The sequence below is a fragment of the Kryptolebias marmoratus genome, linkage group LG24 (assembly GCF_001649575.2).
Source record: "Kryptolebias marmoratus isolate JLee-2015 linkage group LG24, ASM164957v2, whole genome shotgun sequence".
NCBI classification, from domain to species: domain Eukaryota; kingdom Metazoa; phylum Chordata; class Actinopteri; order Cyprinodontiformes; family Rivulidae; genus Kryptolebias; species Kryptolebias marmoratus.
Genome location: NC_051453.1, coordinates 16406878 through 16432834, shown reverse-complemented (window position 1 = coordinate 16432834; position 25957 = coordinate 16406878). Strand labels below are relative to the sequence as shown.

The window sequence follows — 25957 nt, the reverse complement described above, 5'->3', positions numbered from 1 at the left end:
GAGAAGCGGGTAAAGAAAATGGATGGATGGATGGAGTTTACCTTTGACCTGAAAAAGACAGCTAGTTTAGAAAATACTTATCTAAGTAAATAAATCATAATGCTGCTCACGTCTTGTTCAAAGTTACTCAAGTTTCCCATTTCTAAATAGAACATTTTTTAGGAGACATTAGATTTAATATATTTTATTTGTGAGATATTGTGTGGCTCGTAGTGTTTTGGTTCACTTCTTAAATGAAGCTGTGTTTAGCAATTAATCAGCTTTATTACCCCAGTTGAATAGGTCATAAAATATTTCATTTTCAGCTGACTGCTTTAAAGGAGCCAGTCCTTTAACTTTGAGCTTGTTGGACCTTTTTGTTTTGTCTGATAATTAGCTCTCACACACTTTGCACATTCCCGAGGTTTGTTGTCTTTGGGCTGCAGTCAAACAGGAAGTCCATCTGAAGACTTTTAACGAGGTATTAATCATTATTTAGCTCATTGCTCCACACATCCAAGTTCCTCGCTGTGCGTTTGCCAGCAAAGGTGTCAAAGATGACTTTACTGACTGTTTCTCTAGACCCAGTTTATCTCTTGAGACTTTGTGCCTTTTAATTGTTAAATGTGAGGGAGAACAATAAACTTTAAGCTGGCCATAAACAGTTCAAGAACCTGGCAGCTGGATGGAAAGCTCGTCAGCTGAGATTTTCCTGAAGTTACCCTGCTAAAACTAAAACTCAACCTTACTTTGTTAGATCTTCAGTCATGAAGGTCAGCAGCGTTATACACATCATGCATCTTATAAACGCCACAAAACCGTGCCATTAGCAGATTCTGCAAACAGTCAGTGGCTAAAGCTGTTTTCAAACCACACGAGAAAGAGCTGAGGAACACGAGAGGACCGGAGGAAAACACCTCCTCTGCCTACAAGAGGTTCTAGTCTCTTGTTCTGACACCAGTATTGTCCTGAAAGCTTAAATGACTTTGTGAGAACATCTTGTCAGGATCCAGCCCATCATATCGGATGATACTTTAGGATTTTTCTCTATGACTGGAGGAGGCAGCAAAATAAAGGTTTCTGGTAAATTGGCCTTGTCGACAGCATAAATGTTCATGTGAGAATTGCTATAAAAGCTGCAGTTCTCTACCCATTAATGCAAATAACAAAAAGCTTTCTTTTAAATATGAAAAATATGCCTTTCCTGACATCTTCTGATTATTTCTCTAGGCCTCCATAGAGTTTAAAATAGCTTTTTGTGTTGTATTTATCTTCAAATCATCTTTTAGTCCAGCTGGCCTGTATCTCTGCTGCAGTTTATTGGCAATTATGGATAAAGTCTACAACTGTGGGTCAGTGTGGGTTTGGTTGAAGTTAATTAATTAATTTAACACATAGGCCTAATGGAAGTGGCATATGAGTTTATTTGTTCTTTTATGTTTCATGATCTCTGCTAATAATAACAACAGTTAGACTCCTTGGATTATGATTCTTTGTCCTCTAGCACCACCACTTGGCCAAACATTTCAACATCTCCAGCATGTTTAAAGGTAAAATGAAAAATGTTTTGAGGCTAACATAAATCAAAAGAAAGTCATAAAAGGTGCTTGTTTTCAGAGTCTCGCATTTTACAAAATTTATACCAATTTCACATTAATAATATATGACGTAAAAAAATATTAGAGTCTCTTCTGCATTTTCCGTGATCACTTGGAAGTGCGACAAGATTATATCGAGAGCCAAACACAGGAACTCAAACAAGGCAGTAAATAACAAATACAGACATTGTGGGGGTGAAATGGTTCAGTGTGCTGAATTTAATTGTGTAAACTGACCCAAAACTACAACGGCTGTGTCATTCTTCCCAAAGGACAAGAAAGTTTGATGGTGAAAATGACAACCCAAAGTCTGGAGACTGACTGTGCAGTTAAAGTTTTGAAGAGGACCGCTTGAAATACAAACCACAGCCTCTCTTTGTCCGGATGGGAAACTCCTCAAAGACTGTGTGACATCATTGTAAAGCTCACAGGTTCCCCCTGTGAAATGTAGGGCTTGAGTTCCTGATAGCATCCCTCCAGACCAAAATAAAAAAAAGGTTTTCAAACCAGTACTCTTGTTAACAAAACTTGCTTCTTCTTCTGCCTCCATGTTCCCAGATTAACACTGACAGTAACCTCCTCAGTGTCCTACAGCGGTCTGCCTCACCAACCAAGGAAGTAATACCGCCCACACAATCACTGTAGTGTTTTTATGGTAGTGTTTAACTAAAGGAAAAACATAAAAACTCATTTTATTTTATTTTATTTCTCCTTTAAACAACCTCAGTTGGTTTTAAAGTGTGATAGATACATTACATTTGAAATTTCTCAGTGCAATCTGTGAAGAACCGTAGAAAAGTAAATAATTTTTTTCATGTGAAGTTGAAATAAAAACAGCAGAAGGGTTGGCTCTTTTTTAAACTTGTCAGGTTATTTGCAGCATGTGTGTTCATTCAGTGAGTATATAGTATACTGTATAGTATAGTATAATTAAGTGACACTGTTTACCTCTTTTAAACAGCTGGTATTTATGTGAACTAACAAATTTACACCCAGAGCAGACTGTGGCGTATGGACTGAGCTAGACTGAACCAACTAAAAGGTGAGGAGGGGGAGAATCTAGCAAATATTTTTCTGGCAACATTTTTTTTTATGACTGAAAAGGTAAAATCAGACTTGATAAAGACAGCACAAGGTTTTGACTTCTAGGAGAAAATAGACTGGAATTAAGCCTGGAATTGAGCCCCCAGTGAAATAATTACAGGGTTTTTTGTGGGAACAGAACAATGGAAGGACGTTTTGTGAACTTAATAAGGACTTCATGAAAGTGAGGTGACCAGAAAGCTTTCCAGTTGTAACATTCAAGCCATCAGTGAGCATAATTATTGAGTTAAATATTTTTGGATGGCAGTAACTCTTCATCTTGTTCTGTAATAAATTGCAGCTATACGTTAAATCTTTGAGGTTATAGTGAACCACAGATCCCTCAGAAAAACATTGCTGTGCTCCAGAATCTGATATGAATGTTGGAGGGTTGGTGTGAACTTATCTTTTGACAAAAACATGGCTATTAATATAGCCCCTCCAAATGTAATTAACCAAGGTGAGCACAGGACAAACTTCGTGGCCTTTGGCTCTGGGACTACTCTGGTTCTGAAAGGCTTAGTAACCCGGTCCCACTGGGTGAGGATGGCATGCCTGGCTCCTGCCCACTGTCCGGGTCCAGAGAGGCGATACTGGTACGGCGTGCAGGGACCAAAGAAGACCTTCACCCAGAGCACGGGATCTCTCAGGAGCAGTCGCAGGAGACTGGGTTTAGCACCCACCTGTGATTAAAAGTTTCTCATAAAAATCTAATTTTTGGGATACAAACAAATTATAAAATTTTACATGACAGAGCACTAACCTCCTTTGCCATGTAATCCAGATATGAGATGTAATCCACCTGAAGAGCAGCCTGTCGCGGGCAGGGGTATCTGAAAAATGGTGAAAAAGATATGATCTGTAATTGTTCTGATTTGAAACTCAGCCTTCAGTTTGGGGACAATATCTACCTCTGGATGTTTGACCTCCTCTCAGACTCAACGACTTCCAGCATTTTCTCCTTGGATGGAAGATGGCTCAAACCTGAAAGGTACAACACTCTGGCTGAAACTACTGTTTTACTCACCAGCATGTGTGTAAATGTGTGTGTGTGTGTGTGGAAGATGTACCTGTAAAAACCCTAACAGCCCAGCGTGCCTGCATCTCCACTGTGGGCATAATTGGTCCTTTTGCTTGAAAAAGACCCATGATGGCCAGTGTGGGATGTTGCAGAGATGGAGGAAACAGTCTTCTGAAATATGGACAAAAACATTTTACAGTCCTCATTCATAAAGCAAAAAAACAGAATACACTCCTAATTGTAAATAACATTTGATAAAACAAAGGTATTAGACAGTTGAGCATGCTGGAGTATTATTGCAATCCTTTACAGTTAACAATTACTAACTATAGAATTTATTTTACTTAGTTTTTAACTAAAACAAATTCCAACTTTATCTTAGAACAAAATGATTTAGGGGATAGTTCAGATCTTTTGAAGTGGAAAGTTTATGAACAGTTATTATCTTACCTGCAGTAGATAGCTCTTTGAATTGCCTCAGTTGAAAGAAAAAGATAAATAGACTGGATTAAAAAGCTAACAGGTGGTTCAAATAGGGCCAAGACTAAAGCGGATTATTGTGTCATAAATCAACTATTTTCTTAAAAATTTCAGTGGCTCATGCAAATGTTTTTTTATATAAAAAAAAGTTTACTTTGCTGTCAGTTTTACATTACACAGTTATTGTGGCCAAAGATTTATGAAATTCCTTCTCAAAGAGTCTCAACCTGCAAAAGGTGTCGCACAGCTGGCTGCTATAAGTGCTTGTAAATAACTTTAGACATCTATGTAAATAACCATGTAAAACTGATGGGAGTGTAAAGGTTTTTATAAACTCATGTTTGCGTGAACCACCATGAAATCATTAAGACTGGATTTGTTTAAGGTTGGCAGCAATCCACTTTGGTCTTTGCCCTGCTCGGACTAGCCATTAATTCATCAGTCAGAATTAAACTCTATTCCTGTAAAATGAGTTGTTCAAAGCTCTCTCTGCAACAGGTAAGATGTTAATTATTTATTCCCTATCCACAGAACCCCACTTCAGTAGTTGTGTGTGGCATGCATAGTTCAAAAGATCTGAACTATCCCAATTATATCATTTTATTTAAAAGAAATGAATCATGTATAGTATCCATGCATTTATTTGAAAACAAATGCTAAAGAATCTGTACAATTTTGTGTCTTTCATTAACAGAAAGAAATCACTAAAAATATTTGTTGCCCTCCAGAGTTCTGAGCTTTAGTTTGTTGTACTTATTTAATTTTATCTGGCCATTTGGGATAAGGACCTCAAAAACATAACAAAACCCAAACATCAATAAAGCTGAAAGCTGGTTTCCCTAAATAAGAACAAGTCTAATTTGAACAGAAAGCCCATCTCTTCATGTGAGGACACAGGATCTCATGTAGGTTAAACATCAGACTCAGTTTTAAACTCTGCCCACCATGAAGAAACTTACTTGAACAATATCAGTTCACCACCGGGTCCATCAGACATGGCCGACGGCAGGAACGAGAAGGTCACATTATAACCTGTGCAAAAGATGACAGTGTCGATGGTTTCTTCAACGGTGCCATCCTCAAAAACAACTCCTGATTTCTTGAACTCTCTGATGTTGGGCTTCATGACCAGAGCCCCCTGAAGGATTCGGCCAGGAAGATCATCATTGATCAAAGGCCTTCGTTCCAAAGCTCTGTAAAAAGGAGGAAACGAGTGAAGTCAGTCCCAACCCATACAGCTTATTTGCTGACTACAATGTTTTTGTTTTACTTATTCAACATTTCTTTTAACTTTATATATAGTTGAAAGAAATATTTTTTATGCATGCATTAACCACAAACAGAAATTAAGAGGCAATTTCAAATTTATGTGCCAAAAAATAAAAATTAAAAATTAAAACCCATTAGAATGAGTGGATTTTAGAAAACATGAAATGAGAAAATGAAAACCTGTCCACTAAAAAAAGCTTTTTTTTTAATTTTTTTGAGTGATGTTTTTGACTTTTCACCCTTTTTCAGGCTGCCGTTTTTCATGACCAAAATCTTCATCTATAAATTCTTCTATTTAAGAATAAAAACTTGGTATTTTAAGATTTCGACTCTGTACGCAGTTTGGTAGTCTAAAGAATGTGCCCAAAAAGTCCTGCAAGAAAAGAAATATTTATACAAGATCTTTTGTTAGAGTGTTGATTGATTTGTTTCTTTAAAAAAAAAAATGGAGGTCATCATTGCCAAACTGTTACGCCTCACCTGTGTTTGGGTTTCAGGCCGTACAGTCTGTGGTCATATTTATTGTTCAGGGCGCTCTCTGCCATCCAGTTGACTAAAGTCTTGGGGAGCAGCTGCAATAGGAGGTTGTTGAACCTGGTGATGCCGACCATGTCCAGAGGAAGGCCATTACCGGCCATCCTGCCAATCACCCAGGCCCCCTGGCGTGTACTGAGAAAAGTCTGGCAGAAAGGAGAAGGAAACAGGAAAAATTGAGCCATTTCGTTGTCCTTTGCACTGCTTTATGTTGCACAAATAATACTTCAAAATAGAGGCAAAAATATAAAACTTGCTTCTGCTGCATTTTCTGTTATTGTCCTGTTTTTACCTTCTCTGCAGATCTGCTAATCTCCGCCGCAACATCTCCTCCAGAGTTACCGATGCCAACCACCACCACCCTCTTTCCCCTGTAGGCATCTGCGTCTTTATAGTCCCAGCTGTGAAGAAGCTGTCCAGAAAATGTCTCATGTCCTGCAGGGATGGTGCAACAGCTTAAAGTAATAGTTTTATTCAGGAGCCTTTTGATAATCTGTAAAACAACGATACTGCATCTGTTTGAGTACCTTGAAAGTCAGTCAGGGGCAAGGCTGGATGGGTATAGTGACCTGAACACACCATAACGGCATCAAAAATGTGCCTCTCTTCATCTCCATCCCTGCTCATAGTTGCCACTTCCCATTGACCGGACAGAGAGAAGTCTGGCCTTTGTTGAACCCTCGTCACTGTGGTCTGAATGTCACCACACACATTCACAAAAACATTACACATTATTTTAAAGATCTGGTTTTATGGAGAAGACGGCAGCGATGCAACATGACTGACCTGGAAGTGAATGTATCTGAGGAGGTGAAAATGCTCAGCGTAGAGCCTGAAGTACTGCAGCAGCTGGGAGTGGTGCATGTAGTTCGGATAGTCATCCGGCATGGGGAAGTCACTGAAGCACATAATCTCTTTGGAGGTATTAACCACCAGAGAGCGGTAGATGCTTGATCGCTCTGGTATAGGCGACTCCTGCATACACGGAAAAACTGATAAACATGACTCACGAATGACTCAGGAGCAGCATAATCCATGATTGAGTTCCACACACGTGAGGGAGCAAAAAGATTTGTGCACTTCCTTGAACTTCCCCAAGGTCAAATTTACCTTAAAGTTCCACAAGCCGCCAATGTCGTCACCACTTTCAAAGCAGACGGGCTCCAAGCCCTCATCAGCACAGACTTTCATACAGACCAAACCGGAGCTGCCTGCTCCAACTATTGCCACACGCCGAACCATGACTGAGCACTTCTATAAGGAAAGTCGCAAACAGTCAGAAATGCTGCATGCATGAAAGCAAAACTAAGAATCATGAGCAAAGTTTCACACAACTCCACAAGCCACTGAAGGCTTTAAAACGTCACTTTCAGTAAATCTATTGTACCCATCATTTGGACTAAACAAAGACACAAATAATCCTCTCTCTTGTTATCACTAAGCAGCTTTTTTAATCGCCAGAGTCTGTCAGCCGTTCTCACCTCCTCCTGCAAGCTGGTTCAAAGTGCTGTGCCATAGCAGTCAGACATGAAACAGCCTGCGAGCGTGCACAGACTGAGCTGTTTGTTGTTACCCAACGAGTTCAACAGTGCTTCCGAGCACGAACTTTAACCCCTTTTTGTGGAGTGGGACACTCCTGTGAACAGGGAGATTTAAAGTCATTAAGCTGAAGTTAAAGAATAAAGATGAGGCAAGAAATATTTGCTATAGGAGTTGTTTGCTGAAAATGGAAAGAAAAAAAATCATTAATCAAGGATTTACAGTCTATAAATATCTATATCTTTGTCTCCTTGTTTTTCCTCATCCTGTTTAAAGACTAATTATTCAAGGACTTTTTGTAAGTTATGTCTTCATGTCTGACTAACATGTTATTCAGTTTTGGGCTGTCCTTTTAAACCAAGCTGATTCAAAAGTTCATACAGTGTTTATTTTTTAACAGCAGCCGAATAATCCTTGTTGTGTAGCCTAACTTTAGCAGTGTTTCTTTTTTTCCCAATTTAACTGACGGATGTAACAAATTTTTTTGCAATGCAACTTCAATATAAAGCCCAAAAAAAGAGAAGATTCTTCAGCCTAAACTCCTGTTTTTAATTATATTATCCCCTGTCTCCATGGTGATGATTTAAAAAAAATCTCATAAATCAAAAGATGGATTTTAATTAAACTCCCAGAAAATAATCATTGGATGCACATCTACAACTGATTAACCTTTAGAGACAACCTGCTTCAAGATGGCTGCCACTGCTCACAAACGTGGCTATAACCTGGTTAATTTTACAGACATTAAACTAAAATCTGGTGTGGTAGTAGTTGAGAGTCATTCACAGCTCATACTCTGAGATTACGTTTAAAACTGGGCACACAGGGTGACGCAGTATGCCTTCCTTCAAGAAATGCAGCACAGTAAAAAAAAGAATATAAGTATATGTACTTACTATCAAATATACTTGAAAGGGATAGTTCAGATCTTTTGAAGTGAGGCTGTGCGGACAGATTATGAACAATGAATATCTTGTGATAGGTAGCTTTTCGAATGAGTATAATATCTGACAAGGCTGAATAAAGTCCTCTGGACGAGTTCTTCTTTGTTGAAAACGTTTTGTCTTTTATCTAAAAGGCTTCTTCAGTCTGAGGAGCTGCACACAAACTCAGCCTTGCAAGCAGCACCTTCGTATAGTGAATCAACCAGACCTATTTTCAGTCCAACCTCAGGAACAAAGAATGCTGCCCCAAGCCGATCAGCGGTATCCTTTGATGCATCTCTATACTTAGATATCCATAATACTGGTTAATGTAACCTACAACTGTATTTGAATTGATAACATTTTTATTTCTGTTTTTTTCTAATTATTTCAAATCTATTATTGCCTCAGAGGGTATCCATGGCTGAATGACTGGTAATGTTACAGTTTGACTGACATTGTTGTTCAATGCTAGTTGATCTTTCCTGACTTTTAATGGTAATTCTCCCATTTTTACTTGTTTTGAAAGCACCTGTAATGATTCTGAAAACCTAGTACTGAATATTGTTTATTTTATTTTTTCTAGAAATGTATCTGAAGCTAAATTATAGGCGATACTTCTATAATATAAAACTGATGTGACTGATCTGGTGTATATTTCCTGTTTGCTCCACGGTCCCTTCCAGTTAAACACCTCCTAATATTTAGCATCTTTCTACATTTATCTGTAACTTTTTGCATGTTATCCCATGTTATTCTTTCATGATGGCCAGAAATTTAAATTGTTTTAAAATATTGTTCTGAGAGACTGTTGAAAGACCCCAAATTTGTCTGATCTCCCAACGGCGCAGCAGTGAAGAAGATCAGTGTTACAGAAAACAGTTTGTCTTGTAAATCAATACATTACCAGGTTGGTACAGAATGATCTCTACGTTTCCACTCTAAACTCGAGAGGTTTATTTCACTTTGACTCTGAATTAAATTTAGTATTAATTGTTTATTGGACTTCTCAGGAAATCCAGACAAAGTGCAAAGACAACCCTTTAGGGGTTTGATGACAAAATTGAACATGCAGCATGGTGGCTCACTGGCTGTTAGCTCATCAGTCCATTCAGAATTAAACTCTTTTTCCTAAAGCTGGGGTCATTTTAAGAGTTATTTACAATAATTAAGATATTAATTGTTTATAACATTTCCACAGAACCCAACTTAAAAAAAATCTGAACTATCACTTTAATCCTTTTATTAAACTCAAATTTGAAATGCAATTTCATGCTGCACAATGAAAGAAGTGGACATGGAAATGAGAAAAGAATAATTTACTTATCATGCATCTTGTGTGAATTATTCAGTTGACCAAATGCTTACTCCTAACTGCAAACATTAAAAATACTGTTTATTAATAAACGGCATGACTTTACCTAATCATTTAAAAAGATAGTAAAATACAAGCATTTACAATACGTTGATGGTAGCATGTTTACGGTGAGATAATTATTTGCTGAGGTTCAGGAGCACAAAAACACACCATTAACAGTGCAGTTCTTGCACGTTACAGTACTTCATGAACAATTATTTCAGTGCAGGTTGAGCTGACATAATTGCTCCCAGTGTTGCATTTTACTGTGAAATGAACTGCAGCACAAAAATCACAGCCCTGCTGCAGTTCTGGGAAGAAGGGACAGATGTCTCTGTTGTTCAGACAGAGATTCAAGACGAGACACTTTAGTCCTTTTAAGCTGTTTGCGGATGAAATTTGGACATCAATATAGGGATGATGGTGGGGTTGCGGACTTGAACGTAGTAGAGAGCAGCTCCTCCGGCCATGACGGTCAAACTCAACTTGATCAGGCGGCCTGTAGTTGAACTCTCATTTACCTGCAGCTAGAGGAGACATACAGAAAAATTATAGTCTGGATGTTTACAAAACTTGTGACTCTGATAAACCCTGCTACATATTTAACATTAATATTATTATTATTCTAGAAAATGCTTCAGAACCTAATAATAAAATAATAAATGGTAATTTTATACCTTTCTGGTTTTTAGGGGCTGGTACATGCGGTCAAACTGGGTGAAGATTGCCTTTCGGGCTCCCTCCCATTTCCCTGGTCCCATTAGGCGGTACTGGTAAGCAGTGACAGGCCCCCAGAAAACCCTCTTGAACAGAGGGAAATCTGTGAAGAGGAGCCAGAGGAGGCTGGGCCGAACTCCAATATCCTTGGCTAAGTCGTCCATGTACTCAACAAAATCCACCTGTATGGGTGTCAGCTTTGACACCACATAGCTGCAAGAATGTCAGAAGTAAAAAATAAATAAATAAAAAGAAGTACTCTAGAGTTTTTTTTTTATGACTAAACTCCAGATTGGCGAATCAATCTCACAACTCAGCTTTATTCTGTGGAAACGTTACAAACAAATAATATCTTACCTGTTGTAGATAGCTTTTTGATCAACCTCACTTTGGTCTTGGCCCTTTTGAAGTTAGCTGCTAGCTTGTCAATCTGGTCAGAACTAAACTCTGTTTAACTAAATTGATGCAGTTCAAAAAGCTGTCTAAAACAGGTAAGGTATTAACTGTTCACAACCTTTCCACGGAACCCAGCTTCTGAACTGTCACGATAATGTCTGACTTTATCATTTCACTGACATTCGCATCCTTAAAAGCAACTTATTTAAAGATATTGACATCAATGTCTTTTTTGTTGGTAGTGATTCATTAATCAATAAAATGTGAAAACTCATTGTTCATACTTTTTTGCAATGTTCCTGGTGTCCTTTTCAACAGCCTGGATCATGGCTTGGTTTGACGGCAGCTTCTTATGTCCTGAAGAGCCAGAGACAAAAACATGAAGAGCAGCCAACAGACACTAGAGACAAGGAGCAAACGATTTGATCTTTAAGTGAAAACCACAGCTGTTTTTGTTGAAGCACAGTCTTACCTCTGAAGACACGGGTGACAAAGCGGGCCTGCATTTCAGCTTGTGGCATGATGGCTCCATCAGAGTGGATAAAACCCACGATAGCTAAAGTGGGATGCTCCAGGTTTGGAGGGAAAACATGTTTGTACAGACCCACTCTGTGTCCAGACTTGTAAATGGCATTGTTTGGCAAGTAGGGGAAATCGTAGTTGTACCCTGTGGCAAACACAATCATATCCACCTGGAATGAAGAAAACGTAAGAGCTTATCCCTCAGTTTGTGCTTGACGTTAACGAGTCGCAGACGTCACATGGTTTACCGACATTCTCCACAGAGCTGTCGTCGTCGAACACCACAGTGGATCCTCGGATCTCTTTCACGTTGGGTTTAACGAGGACCGACCCAGACAAAATCTTGAAGGGAAGGTCATCGTTGATCACTGGAATCTGGCTGAAGAGCCTATTTAACAGACAGAAAGAGCAGCCTATATTCATTATAAAATACTTTAACAATAATTTAAAAAAAAGGAATTTAAACTGTGTTTATACTGATCAGGTACATCTTTTGGCAAGCCATTCATTTTTATGCAGAATAATCAGATGCTATTATGTTATTTGACATCTATTTTGCAAACTTTTTACGATAGAGAAATGATTAAAGCATTTCAATTTGGAGGCATTTCGCTGTTTAAAGCGTCCCTTCAGTTCCTACACAAGGCAAAGTGGGGTCAGAAGATTCCTCTTTAACATTACACCAATCAGTCATAACTTTACACGCTGTTCATGGAGTTGATCCTGTTTTGCTGACGACCTGACAGCAGATTAGCCGTTTGCTCGTCGGTCTGAAATAATCAATCATTTTCCACACTGAGGTTGTTCAAAAACCTGTCTATAACTAATAAGATGTTAATTGTTCCTATTTCCACAGAACCTCCCTTCAGAAGAATTGAACTATCATTTTAATATGTCTCACCCACTGCCTGGCCCCATTATAATGAGGTTTTACTGTTAAACACTTTAAGTTCATCAATACAAATACAAACTTTTTCAATACTGAATATTCCAATTGTACAAATCTGCATCACTACTTTGTTGCTTCTGTTAAATAATAAAGTTATAAAAGGAAAGAGACAACTCCCCGAATATAAATATCATACCTGTGTTTGGGTTTGAGCCCATACATGGCATGATCGTACATGGCGTTGAGTTTTTTTTCACCCAGCCAGTTAAGCAAACTCATGGGCACCAGCTTGAACATGACATGGACGAAACGTGTGTTGAACCTGTCCACTGGCCGGCCGTTGTCGGAAACCTGACGGATGACCCAGGCCCCGCTGCGAGTGCTCAGATACACCTGCAGGGGAGAAGCAACGGTCAGCACGGCATATCACAGGAGATAAAAGGCATCAAAACGTTACGTTAAGGTAGACAAACGGTAAGACTTCCTGACCTGCTCTGCAACTCTGCTGCCCTCCACAGCGATGTCCCCTCCTGAGTTGCCGATGCCGATGACCACCACCCTCTTCCCGTACATGTCCTCGGGTCCCTTGTAGTCCCAGCTGTGGAAGTACGTTCCTTCAAATGTCTCCATTCCTGCAATACATTGAATTACGTGTTAATGCATAAAAATCTACTTTTATATTGTTCAGCCCTGAAAGACTTTACAAGAAAGTCAGGCACTTTGCATTATTTAAGACCACCATGCATTTATACCTGGGAAGTCTTTGAGGGGCAGGTTGGGATAGTTGAAATGACCGGAGCAGCAGATAACTGCATCGAAGACATGCCTCTCCTCGAGTCCATCTTTGTTCTCTATGACCACCTCCCACTGACCGGTGCGAGAAAAGTCTGGTCTCTGGGTGACTCTCTTCACTGAGGTCTAACACATAGAAAACAATAATTACAGGTCACACAATGCATAAAGACTGCAGCCAATTTTTTTAATCAAATATGCTCTTTTATGACCTGGAAGCGAATGTGTGAGAGTAACTTGAAGTGCTCTGCATACAGCCTGAAGTATTTCAGGATTTTCGAGTGGTGCATGTAGTTAGGGTAATCAGCTGGGATGGGGAAGTCGCTGTAGCACATCATCTCTTTCCAGATATTGATGGTAAGGGAGCGGTAGATGCTGGCCCTGTTGGGCTCTGACACTTCCTGCAGAGAAGAGGTGCCAAACAGTCAACGTTAAGAAACGATGGGGGAAATCCTGACTACTTCTTCTGCCCTTCTGAGTTGTGATCAGTAGGTTTGCTTCAAACAAAGTCTTGCCTTGAACTTCCACAGTCCTCCCATGTCATCACTGCTTTCAAAGCAGGTCGGCTCCATCCCCTCATCCAGACAAGCCTTAACGCTGGTCAGACCTGAGGGGCCCGCCCCGATCACTGCTACTCTCTGCACCATGATGGAGCTGTAAGAGGACCACAGAAAGAAGAAAGTGGAAACAAAATATACCATTCTCTGTCTTCAGAAAGAACAGTGAAACCATTTGCTGAACAGCTAAGTTAAGGTTAGCTCACTGTAATGTTTTGTAAATGATACGAGGGACATTTAAAGTGTTACGCTCCACATCAGCATAGCTGAGTTCTGCCCCAGGGTTCTTGTGGTTCCATGATGCTGGCTACATTTTTGAAAGCTCACGTCTGTGCAGGACATGGCCAACTCCATCTGTGATATTTGAACGGCCAGAGGCAGCATAGAGATGGACTGGTCTGTGCGGCCATTTTACAGAGCTGTTTCTAAACGAGCCGAACGAGAACTGTGGCCATCATAAAACAACTCCTTCAAAGTAGTTCATGAAAATGCTATTTTCTAAACTTTCACATCACCAACAGTTTTGCACCAAACTGTCACTGTGGCAGAAATATTATTAAATTATTGCTGAAAATGACCCCAGGACACACAGAAGGTGTTACAGCTACCTGCTATTGCTGCTCTTAATGATTGCAAAAACCCACAGAACATTATGTAAATGACAATGTATTCCAAAACTGATGGTGGTGTCAAGGTCTATGAAATGGCGTTTGCATGAAACTTGATGAAATTTTTGAGATTAGAGCAGAAATTCACTTTGGTCATGGCTACAAAAAGACCAGCCGTTAGCCAGTCGATCCTGTCCTACGCTTGATTTCTCTCAACTGAGGTCCTCCAAAAATCCACCGTACAACAGGTAAGGCATTAATTGTTCCTAATGTCTCTACAGAAGCCCACATCAAAATGGCGGGAATATCTCTTTAGTACTTCTCAGGCTGAATGGAATGAGCTCACGGGCCAGATATGGCCTGCAGGCCTCCATTTGATGAACTCTAGTATCTTCAAATAGAAGAGGTGAAACAGTTTGTGGAGTTGGGTTTGTTTAACAGTTCGTCCTTATGATTGAGTCCACTTTTAAAATCCTTTTAAATTATAAGATGTTTAATTAGCACAAAGTTTGTTCTGGAAACTTTTGTTGAAGCTGACAAAGAAAAATTGTGTCTTCCTTCACTTGCTGCATTACTTCATGTGTCTCTGGGTAGTCATACATAATTACTGTAGACTTCTTAATGCAGTGCCTTTGCAGTATCCCGACACCTCGACAACACATTTAATGACTCAGATAAACCCACTGCAGCCTCTGTTATAAAACAGTTCCTAGAAACTACATGAAGGTCAAAGGTGAATTTGCTGTAAGATCACTTGAACTGAATGAACCCCTCCTGGATGTGATTTACTGTGTGAAATCCAAGCAACCAGTCGGTATGCTGAAACTTTTTTTTTCTCCTTTTTTTTTAATCAGCTGTATTTCTTCTGGCTGCGCGGAGCCTAAATGGAAGCCATATTTCACTTTCTCTCTTTCTTTTATCCAAGAACATGGTATCCACGCTGCAAGAATGAAGACATCAGTCCCTGATAAATGTTTAATAAAGAGGTTAGAAACAGAATTCAAAGTTTATTTTGGATTTCACACAAGTATTATGATCTTTCACTTTTTATTTTCCATCCAGAGATAAAACTTGACTTTTCTTACAAAGTTTAACACAACAGCAAAGTGAAACAACGAATAAAGTGAACATAATGTGCAACACTGCATATTTCTGCAAACTGAGAAAGGCTTAATGAAGTAAAGTTGCTTCTTCTGAATCAATATCCTTAAATCTAGCAGTCTAATGTCACTTTTAGGATTAATGACATATAATTTAGCTAGAATTTCTGAGCCAGCACATAAAAATACTAATAAAAAAAATAATTTCCATTCTCAAACTTAAAATCTTGTGCAGAGTAAAAAACTGAAAAAGTGATGCTTTATTTATTGTCTCATGTCAGTTTAAATCCCAAACACCAAACTGGTGTCTGTCATGATAAAAGCTAAAATAAATATAAATAAATATAAATATAAGCCCATGGGGGCTGGGCACCTTTTATGGTGTATGGCACAAAAAGAAATAAACTAAACTAACTAGCTAACGAAATATAATCTGTGCAGCAGATCACAAAGCAGAGGCAGCTGGTTTTCTTACCTTGTGTGCTTCTTATTCTGAGTCTGGAAAGAGGGAGGAGAGGCATCAGAGCACAGCTTTTATACTGAGACGGAGACCCATGGCATAGTTCTGTTCCCCCTCAGACCATAAACCGTGTGCACGAGACGGTATAGGTGGGTTTTCTTTTCTGTCCAATGAAGAATTAATGCATATTCATACATTAATGTGGCTGGATTGAATTAAAGAAGACCTGGTCAGTTTAACCCGTAGGAGTTTAGGTGAATGATGAAGGCTTTGTTGTGCACGGGAGGCAGGCTTAACTCCAGTGACCCCATAAAAGCGCAAATAATCAGTAAACCTCCGCTAACTCCTCCGCTGTCGCCATCAGATGTTTGCGCGTGCGCTCCCTGACCTACATGCGCGCCCGTGTGCGGGTTCGTTTGTCTTTCACAGAAATATCTCCTGAACCAGAGGACGGATTTTAACGAAACTCCCCGAAAGTAATCACTGGATGCAGATCTACAGGGGATTAACTTCTGGAGTCAGTCCAGTTCAAGATGGCCGTCACAGCTAATCGAACTCAGCGAACACAAAAATGGCTGCAACTCAGCCAAATGTACAGATACTGAGCTAAAATTTGGTATGGTAGTAGCTGAGACTAGTCCCCAACACATGCTCCAAGCACTGCCTGATCGCGCAAGATCTGTTTTAAAAACGTTACCTATTACCTATTACAGTCACCTCGGCCAATCTGTTAGCTAAATATCTCATTAACCACTGGGTGAATTTTAATGAAACTTTCAGAAAATACTCATTGGATGTACCCCTGCTCTTCAATAACTTTTGGATTCAGTTCAACAAAAGATGGCCGCCACAGCTAGTCAACTTTTGAAAGCACAAAAGTAGCTATAACTCAGCCAACTTTACACACATTGAGCTTAATTTTGTTGTGGTAGTAGCTGAGAACCGATCACAACACATACTCTGAGCCTTTCATTTACAAGTGAATTGGATGCAGATGGTGTGAAAAGGCATGTAGCATCCCAAGCTGATTGTACATTACATGAGGTGAATAATGGCTAAAGCAGGATGTAAAGCAAGTTATATCAATCAGACAGAATCTGTGAATTATGAGGATGTGTCCTGTGCAGTTCTTGTCAAAATTAAAGGAGCTTTAATCACGTTGATTAAAAGTTGATGGGCTTGATTTAAACGCTGCTTTGCTTCCAAACACAGGATCAGTTTTGTGTGGACTTTATTGCAGTTGCCTACAGTAAATATAATCAATAAACTGGTTAATGTGTACGAACTCATCTAACTTATGAGTGTCACCTTTTCACCTGGCTGTGTTTGCTCAGAGTTTGTCTTTGATTGCAGTCTCAGTCTGTGTGCTCATGCAGGACAGCTCTGAGGACCGAACTGGGACTTCGGTCACTTCCTTCTAATCTCATGAACTATGTTACCATGTCTTTATTAGACTTACACGCATAACTCCTGTACTTGTGCTCTTTTTCTGCGTTTTCAGAAAGCCGAGCTTTGATTTTCAATAAACTCCGGTGGATGTTACGCACGTACACTGCTGCAGCCGCTTTCACGTGAAGCTTATCAGTACTTCCTGACCGCCGCGGCCCTCCTCGGTAAATGCTTCCCAACGGTTGGAGCAACGCGACAAAGAGCTCCAGAGGCCAACTCTTCAGACCTCAGTGTGATTAAGCATCTCTTTTATGTGCCGAGGCAAACAAGTCTGTTCTGTGGAGTCCACACCTCACAGCTTACAGGAATCTGTTGATAACGTCTCGTGCAAACTCAGGACACCTTTAGGAGTCTTGTGGAGTCGATCCCTGCACAAGGATGACCTAAGTGACACCGGACTGGTTTACTTTTGTGGATGATTAAAAAATCAAAGCGACTGAAGTGACTTTGGGAGCTTATGTAGCATCTGAAACTGATATTTTTCCTAAATTAGCATTTCATTTGTCCGTATGTTGTTTGTTGCTTGTAGTTTTTTCCAAATCCGTCTCCAGTGGTGGAACATATTAATAACTTTAAGCAGCTTGAATGCTGCATTTACAAGGATTCCTAGAAGTTAAAATCAAAATAATCTTGTTTAAAATGGAGCAAAGACTCATACGTGGTTTTTTTTTAACCTTTAGTTTTGATTTCCTAAAGTTTCTCAAGGTCAGAGAGGGGATTGCTTCACTATGTTTTGCCCTTGTCCCGTTGTCCTCCAAACCACCTGCTCTAGCTTCTCCAGGGGTCCAAACGTTACATCCTGATCTCCTGAGTCTGCAGATCATGAAGAAAAGACCCAGCTCCGCCTGCTTTAACAGGACCCCTCCGTGTAAAAATCAGATTTTAGATTTAGATAAATCTGTGGGAGTAAGAAAGATAGATCTGAGGATGCTAGAGGTTCCTATAATCTAAACAGCGTGTGAGGAAGCAGTTATATAATGTTGGGGAAAAAAAAAAAAAAAAAAGACATCAAGGTCGGGAAGGTAACGTGGACCGAGCAGGTCAAACTTTGCCCGGCCTGATGGAAATTTCCACTTCTGACTTTGTCAGGAAAAAAACCAAGCTGATGTTTGCAGGCTAACTGCACGACATAGTGTGCTTACTAAGATTGTTCTTGTTATAAACGTTTATGAAATGTTAACACATTTTGTATACTATTAAATGACAAGCATACAGAACATTTTAATTTAAGCGTCATTTAGCTTTTAAAACTTGTAAAAAAAACAACAAAGGTTTGTGTGCAAACTTGCGACTTATTTTGTCACTTAAACGCGTTAAAAGTAAAAGAATTAAAGTTCTTGCTCTGCAAGCTTCACCGCTTCACTCTGTTACACTCACTCGGCGCGCAAACGTCTCAGCAAGGAGAAGCGCATGGAAAATTTTCAGGTCGCCCAAGTGATCAATAAGTGATTTCGTCAGGTCGGAGAGGAGGCACGCAATCTTAAAGCAACACTGACTTTTACAGCTCGTGTCAGCCTCAGCTGAACTGGGACTTCTGCAGGATCTGACATGGAGTGTGACAACATGCCGCCACTAGAAAGCTCACTAAAACCCAAACATTTCTGTTTTTTCTCCCCATTTAAACAATACGCTCATTTGGTTTGTTGTGTCACTGTTCCAGCAGATTCGGTTTGCATGTGAATAGGAGCATATTCCTGTATCAAGCGATCATCACTTGAGCAATAATAAAACACGTTACACACGTTTTATATGAGGTATTTATTGCTTGTTAACATCTACTAAAATGTCTGATTATACCAACAACAAGAGGTCCAACACAAATCTGAGAATAGCTAATGTCTATAGATGTTGATTAGTGTTTGTTTTAATTAATGCAATGCAGTGCTATGACTTTACATAAAACAGTCAGTTTATAGTACAGGTAAGGCATTATAAAACAAGTAAGTGTACGTTGTGTAAGACTATTAATGTCTATTTTTTGATTTACAGTGCAGTGGTGACTTATTTTCTGTTGACACGCAGCAACATTTTTACACTGCATTAAGTGGTTAGTGTCAGAAAAATGTTAACTAAAAATACATAAAAGATTATTTTTACAAAGCTGATGAAATATCTGAACATGAATGCACAGTTTGACTTTGGCGAATACGATTTTCTCTGGCATGGATTTGCCTCTCAGACGTGTTGTGATGTCTCCTGAAACGGCTGTGTGCGTTTAGTTCAGCGTTAAACGCCGTAACAGGGTAAAGTCATCATGTATTTGGCATTGTCAAAATACTCAGTTGACACTTGTACAAAAATAAAATACTACTTAGGATTAAAAGGCCAACATGCATAGATTTTTCTTCTTTTTTTTTACTCTTAAACATTCTTTTTAATATTAAGCTAAAAATAAAAAATAAAATAAAAATAAAAATAGCTTTTACATTACCCAATCAGCAAGTAGTGCTTCATTTACTAAAAAACATTTTCATAGTGTTTTTAAACAAAAAGCTTGATTTTGTGATACAAAAAGCAAATGTAATACAAATATCAAACAGTAAAAATGGTTAAATAGGTGTTCTTATACATTCACGTAAAACTTATTTACATTAAGCTTGAGCTTCTCTGTCATACTAAATTTTATTTTGGCATTTTTCCTCACCATCTAACCCGAGTCAGTGTTGTTTGATTTTCAGTAAGACACAAAAAGAGGATATTATAATGAGGCAAAAGGAGAATGTGCACGTAAAGGTGAACGTAAAGACTATGGGACCTGTGGTTGACATGTTTAACCTGAGTTTTCAGTTTTTGTTTAAGGCCCTGTCCACACCTCTCTGGAAACTTTTTAAAAACAGAAATTTTCACTTTTTTTTCACTTTTCGGTAATAAAAAACAAAAACATACATTCACAAAAGCTGTCAAAAGTGTAAATGTTTAAAAACTCAGTTTGTGGTGAATCTGTGTGGACAAGAAACAAGGGTTTTTAAAAATAGGGACATAACCCGTTTTATGTATAAAACTGAGGATGGGCAGTGATGTTTGAAGTCTAATAAAATGAGGAAAATTGGAAAAAGAAAAATCTGTGACCTACACAATCTATTTTTTAAATATACCAGATGGCGTGGTGTTTGGTTTGGGTGTTTCAGAGTTCTTTTCTCATCAGGGGACTGATGCGGTTCGTTTAGGCTGTTTGTGGATGAATTTTGGACAGCAGGTTGGGTATGGCATATGGGTTATGTGTGTGAAAGTAGTAAACAGCACCTCCTCCAGCCACAGCGGCCAGGCTCAGCTTGAAAAGGCGGGCTACAATGGAGGACTCTTGCTCAGGCAGCTGGAGGATATGGATCAGAAAAAAAAAACAAATATTAGGATAATATTAGATATAAGACTAAAACGTCTTGCAAGAGGACATTTAGGAAACTGTTCGTTCAGACCTTTCTGGTTTTTAGGGGCTGGTTCATGCGGTCAAACTGGGTTAAGATCGCCCTTCGGGCCCCCTCCCATTTCCCTGGTCCCATTAAGCGGTACTGGTAAGCAGTGACAGGCCCCCAGAAAACTCTCTTAAACAGAGGGTAATCTGTGAAGAAGAGCCAGAGGAGACTGGGCCGAACTCCAATCTCTCCAGCTAGATCGTCCATATATGAAACATAGTCCACCTGCAGGGGGGTCAGCTTTGATACGATGTAGCTGTGGAAATATTCAAACAATTAGTGCATGACTATTCAGTGAAGTACATGTTACTTCATTGCTTATGGAAAGGAATATTTACCTTTTCTCAATGTCTTTAGTGTCTTTTTCCACAGCCTTGATCATGGACTGGTTTGAGGGCAGCTTCTTGTGTCCTTTTAAGAAGAAAAGAAAAAAGAAAGTGACATGCAGAAATAATTGGACCAATCTATGCTGATCTTATCTAAACTAAACGAAACAGGAGACAAGCCGGCCTCTGAGCCTCACCTTTGAAGACACGTGCTACCAAGCGGGCTTGCATTTCTGCTTGAGTCATGATGGCTCCGAGGGCATGAATGAAACCCACAACTGCCAAAGTGGGATGTTCCAAATTTGGAGGGAAAACATGTTTGTACAGACCCACACGGTGTCCAGACTTGTACAGAACATCATTTGGTAAGTAGGGGAACCCATAGTTGTACCCAGTGGCAAACACAATCATATCCACCTGTAAAAAAAGAATGGTAAATGGCTTGCACTTGTATAGCGCTTTATCTAGTCCAAGTCCCCAAAGCGCTTCACACTACATCCATTCACACACTGATGGTGGTAAGCAACATTGTAGCCACAGCTGCCCTGCGGCAGACTGACAGATGTGAGGCTGCCATCACACCGGCGCCACCACCAGTAGGCAGGGCAGGTGAAGTGTCTTGCCCAAGGACACAACGGCTGAGACTGACGGAGCTGGGGCTCGAACCAGCAGGGCGAAACCAAACCTCCTGAGCCACTGCCGCCCAGTGGTAGTCCAGAACATAGGAACTTATGAAAATATTGTGCCAGAAATGCAAGAAGACTCTTGCAGATGTATTGAAAGTCTATTCTGACCTTCTCCACAGTGGTGCCATCTTCAAACTCCACAGTGGAGCCCCGGATTTCCTTCACGTTCGGTTTGATGATGACTGATCCTGACAGGATCTTCAGTGGCAGGTCATCATTAATCACTGGAATCTGACTGAAGAGTCTGTTAAAATACCAGACAAAACCCAGAGATATTAGATAAATATCTTAACGATTCTTTAAAAGGAAGCAGCTCTACGTTGTCCTGACAGAACCCACCTGTGTTTGGGTTTGAGGGCGTACATGGTGTGGTCATACATGGCATTGAGTTTGTTCTCACCGATCCAGTTAAGGACATTGATGGGCAGCAGCTGGAACAGGATGTGGACAAAGCGTGTGTTGTACTTCATGTCCACTGGCAGACCATTATCAGAAACCTGACGGATGACCCAGGCACCACGACGAGTGCTCATATACACCTGCAGGGCGACAAGTACATGAGGCAACATTCCTTCGAATGGCTGAGGGACAAAGGGTCTCCAAAGACAACATTAGCAACAAACACCTGCTCTGCAACTCTGCTGCCCTCCACAGCGATGTCCCCTCCTGAGTTGCCAATGCCGATGACCACCACCCTCTTCCCGTACATGTCCTCGGGTCCCTTGTAGTCCCAACTGTGCATGTATTTTCCTTCAAACGTCTCAATTCCTGCAAAAGAGAATCCTTAAATACCTCTGTGTGTCTGAACATTAAACTAATGCAATTTGAACGAACAATATGTCCAAGAACATTGCAAAACACAAATTTACCTGGGAAGTCTTTGAGTGGCAGATTGGGATAGGTGTAGTGACCGGAGCAGCAGATAACTGCATCGAAGACATGCCTCTCCTCGAGTCCATCTTTGTTCTCTGTGACCACCTCCCACTGACCGGTGCGAGAAAAGTCTGGTCTCTGGGTGACTCTCTTCACTGAGGTCTGAAGAGAAGATATGTTTAAGACTTTAGCTGTCAAACATTTGTTAAACTGCAGAAAAGAAAGTCTCATTTCCATTTTTACCTGGAAGCGAATGTGCTGGAGAAGTCTAAAGTGATCTGCATACATCCTGAAGTATTTCAGGATTTTAGAGTGGCGCATGTAGTTGGGGTAATCAGCTGGGATGGGGAAGTCGCTGTAGCACATCATCTCTTTGGAGATATTGATGGTAAGGGAGCGGTAGATGCTGGCCCTGTTGGGCTCTGACACTTCCTGCAGAGAAATGTTTTTTTTTTAAATTAAAATATTTCAGTGATCGTGACAAGATTGATGACGTCTTATTTAGTTTCACATGAAAAGTATGATATATATATATTAATCACAAGACGCAACTTGCCTTGAACTTCCACAGTCCTCCCATGTCATCACTGCTTTCAAAGCAGGTCGGCTCCATCCCCTCATCCAGACAAGCCTTAACGCTGGTCAGACCTGAGGGGCCCGCCCCGATCACTGCTACTCTCTGCACCATGATGGAGCTGTAAGAGGATAAAAGAAAAGCTCAGTTCAAATGAGCAGTTTAACTAAGTTGAAGCATGAAAGTTTGAATGTGCAGTTGTTCCAGGGCGTCTTAGAAAGTTTATTCAGGTAACAGGTGTCAGCATGATATGGAAACTTGACTGCACAGCTAAAAATTAAGCTAGCTCTGCTAGTTAACAGTCATGTTTGGTATGTTTTAACAGGCCCCAAAGTGCAGACCAGGACAAGTGACCACATGTGAAGTTAAACTTTATTAGGCACAAAGCTGAAAAGGCAGCAAAAAGTAAGCAAACATAACAAGGCGGGACTTACAGAAAGGCAGAGAACAAAGATCAACTGTGAGCTGGGCCACAAGTACGCAGAAGACAAAACAATAGACTCTCCTAACTGGGTAAAGAAATCGAGGAGTATTTATTATGGGAAGGGTGAGTACTGACTGACTGTAGCTGGGCTGATGAGCAAATGAGGAACATTTGAGCAATGAGCTGAAACCAAGGATCACAGAGGAAACAATGCTAGATAACAAGAAGTCTTATGGAAGAAGGTACACAGGAGAAACTGCAAAATCATCAGAAGGAACCCAAAACCTGAAAAACATGGCCATGAAAGTGATGGGTAGAACTGACCTCCAGTCCTTTCAGTCCATCTGTAGTCCATCTTAGTCAAGCTCAGAGAATATGGACCAATAATATTCTCTGTAGAGAGTATGAACACTTTCCAAAACTTTTAGAATTGAATATAGTCCTGTTTAGTAAGGCATTTGAGAATGCACGTATTGCTGTTTGTGTTTTTTTTTTTAATATAACTCGTTGGTATACCAACATTATTATTGATATTGCTTTTATGTTTTGGTGATTATTTGCATTCTCTTAGTTCATAGCTCTGTTCAATAGATGTGTAGCTTTCGTTTACCTCCTTGAAACCTTTCACCTCTCCAGGCACCTTGGAAGAAGTAGGTGAGAGTTTTAGGATAAATGAAAAAAACGACCCAAAATGTAAACCCCACACAGTCCCAGACTTTTAACCTGACGTTCACCTTTGCACCATCTGACTCGACAGTCTTCATTTCGTGATTGAATTACTTCTGTTGGGCACGTTCCGAGTGACTGCACTCAATCTAAAGCAATTAATAGATCAGCCATTGTTTAAACTAGATTCAAACCTATGAGCTCTTAATCTCATGTTGTGTCATAAAATGATCTCAGTTCTTAGAAGTACAAAGAGGAGCGAAGGTGATCTTACAGCAGTAAAACTTTGAATAATGACCTGCTGCAGCACAGTGATATTATCATATTAGGATAATTTACATTTTATTTTGATCCAATCATTATGAAAAGTCACAAACTATGTGCCTTTGCAAAAAAAAAACAGTGATAGGTTTTAAATCTACATTTTTATCTTGCTCAGGGAACATGCAATTTTGTTGTACTTGTTACAATGACAATAAAGGTATTGATTGATTGATTGATTGATTGAAATCTTGTGTGCAGTCATTCTGTGGTTTGCATTTAAAAAGCCAGCACAGAGTGAGCAGCTTCAAATCTGCACACACCGTAGACCTCCATCATAACAAAGTTCCTCCTTACCTTGACGATCTCGATGAGCCGATTCTCTGTCAAGTTGACCAAGCAACGCCTGAACACGGCATTTTTATAGACAGGGTTTGATTTTTGGGTTTGATTTTTTTAGCCTCTATTCTAGGCACACACAAAAAAGAGGGGGTAGCAATGAAATTGAGCAATGTTTACCCAAATGTGAGCATTTTTACTTTGACTAAAGTTCAGTTTGTGTCCTGATTAATGTGTTGGGAGAGCTGATCAGTGACTGAGTGACAGCGGCTGCACACGCCCCTCAGTCTGTGCATACATGTGGACGCACATATTAGGTAAACCAGTCTTAATCATAGCTTTTAAATGCACTTTTATCCAACTCGAAGCTATATAAACCATGTTGAATTGGAGCAATTCTTAATTAAAATGTATTTGTGCCATGAAAGATGGTGTGGTAGTTAAACCTTTACACAAAGATGGATTAAAGATTAACTAATAAACCTGCTGTCAGTTTCTTACAGCTAGATTTTATTTTTTTTTGCAGTGTAAGAAAAAATGTTTTAAAAAACATGATCAGCTTGCAGAACAATCTACTTCACGTCTTTACTTCTCTGTTTGACCTGCCAACATAAACCTCATACACACCATGACTAAATGATCAGGTTGCTGTCCTCATCTGACCTGAATCAGTCTAAGATTTGTGGCCTTGTTTTTTATTATGTTCACAATAAAGAAGAAAAAGAAAAGTTTCTACATTTTTCTATGTTTGGGAAGCAGTCAGACTGAAAACCTGATGAAGGTTATAAAAGTCTTCTTAACTGTCGATATAAAAGGGGTAAATGTTTTATAAATTCAGTTCAGTTTGTTCCAAACTTTCCAGGTATATTTCTGGTTAGAACAGTTGAAGACATTTCGCTTCTCATCCAAGGAGCTTTCTCAGTTCAGAAATAGAGAGTGTGGAGTTGAGCTTTTAAAGCTGAGATGTGATGTAAGCTGGATTGCTTGCAAATTTTTCTCACTCTCCTAACAATAGAGGCTCATTAGGGTCCTTGTTTGTCTGACTCACTGATGGGCCACTCTGGTCACATGAGTGCAGGTGTTGATTGGAGTGAAACTGACTGGGGATCAGGCCTAAAGCTC

General features: G+C 39.8%; 3 protein-coding genes and 1 long non-coding RNA gene across 4 annotated transcripts; 1 reads left to right on the top strand and 3 right to left on the bottom strand.

Annotated features, from left to right (window-relative positions):
• Positions 1-1816: 1816 nt before the first annotated feature.
• Positions 1817-7545, bottom strand: LOC108243374 (dimethylaniline monooxygenase [N-oxide-forming] 2). The gene is made up of 11 exons (XM_017428750.3): positions 7446-7545; positions 7075-7218; positions 6751-6939; positions 6492-6657; positions 6257-6399; positions 5911-6110; positions 5121-5354; positions 3731-3852; positions 3572-3644; positions 3424-3493; positions 1817-3343 (listed from the first exon to the last, which is right to left on the bottom strand). Exons 2-11 carry the CDS (start codon positions 7204-7206, stop codon positions 2969-2971), a joined length of 1704 nt encoding a protein of 567 aa, XP_017284239.1. The 5' UTR covers positions 7207-7218; positions 7446-7545; the 3' UTR covers positions 1817-2968.
• A 2185-nt stretch (positions 7546-9730) lies between these two features.
• Positions 9731-16200, bottom strand: LOC108243421 (flavin-containing monooxygenase 5-like). The gene is made up of 11 exons (XM_017428841.3): positions 15840-16200; positions 13615-13753; positions 13312-13500; positions 13060-13225; positions 12797-12939; positions 12504-12700; positions 11671-11806; positions 11369-11588; positions 11181-11253; positions 10461-10713; positions 9731-10310 (listed from the first exon to the last, which is right to left on the bottom strand). The coding sequence occupies exons 2-11, from the start codon at positions 13744-13746 to the stop codon at positions 10161-10163; spliced, it is 1659 nt and encodes a 552-aa protein (XP_017284330.1). The 5' UTR covers positions 13747-13753; positions 15840-16200; the 3' UTR covers positions 9731-10160.
• LOC119616798 lies at positions 13632-23324 on the top strand. The gene is made up of 3 exons (XR_005232842.1): positions 13632-13755; positions 13848-13852; positions 23274-23324. It is a non-coding gene; the product is annotated as an uncharacterized LOC119616798 (long non-coding RNA).
• On the bottom strand, positions 19701-25286 carry LOC108243420 (flavin-containing monooxygenase 5). Its single transcript, XM_017428840.3, has 11 exons — positions 24854-25286; positions 23128-23266; positions 22815-23003; positions 22568-22733; positions 22324-22466; positions 22038-22237; positions 21807-21942; positions 21210-21429; positions 21025-21097; positions 20690-20942; positions 19701-20586 (listed from the first exon to the last, which is right to left on the bottom strand). Exons 2-11 carry the CDS (start codon positions 23257-23259, stop codon positions 20437-20439), a joined length of 1662 nt encoding a protein of 553 aa, XP_017284329.1. The 5' UTR covers positions 23260-23266; positions 24854-25286; the 3' UTR covers positions 19701-20436.
• Between the last annotated feature and the right edge of the window lie 671 nt (positions 25287-25957).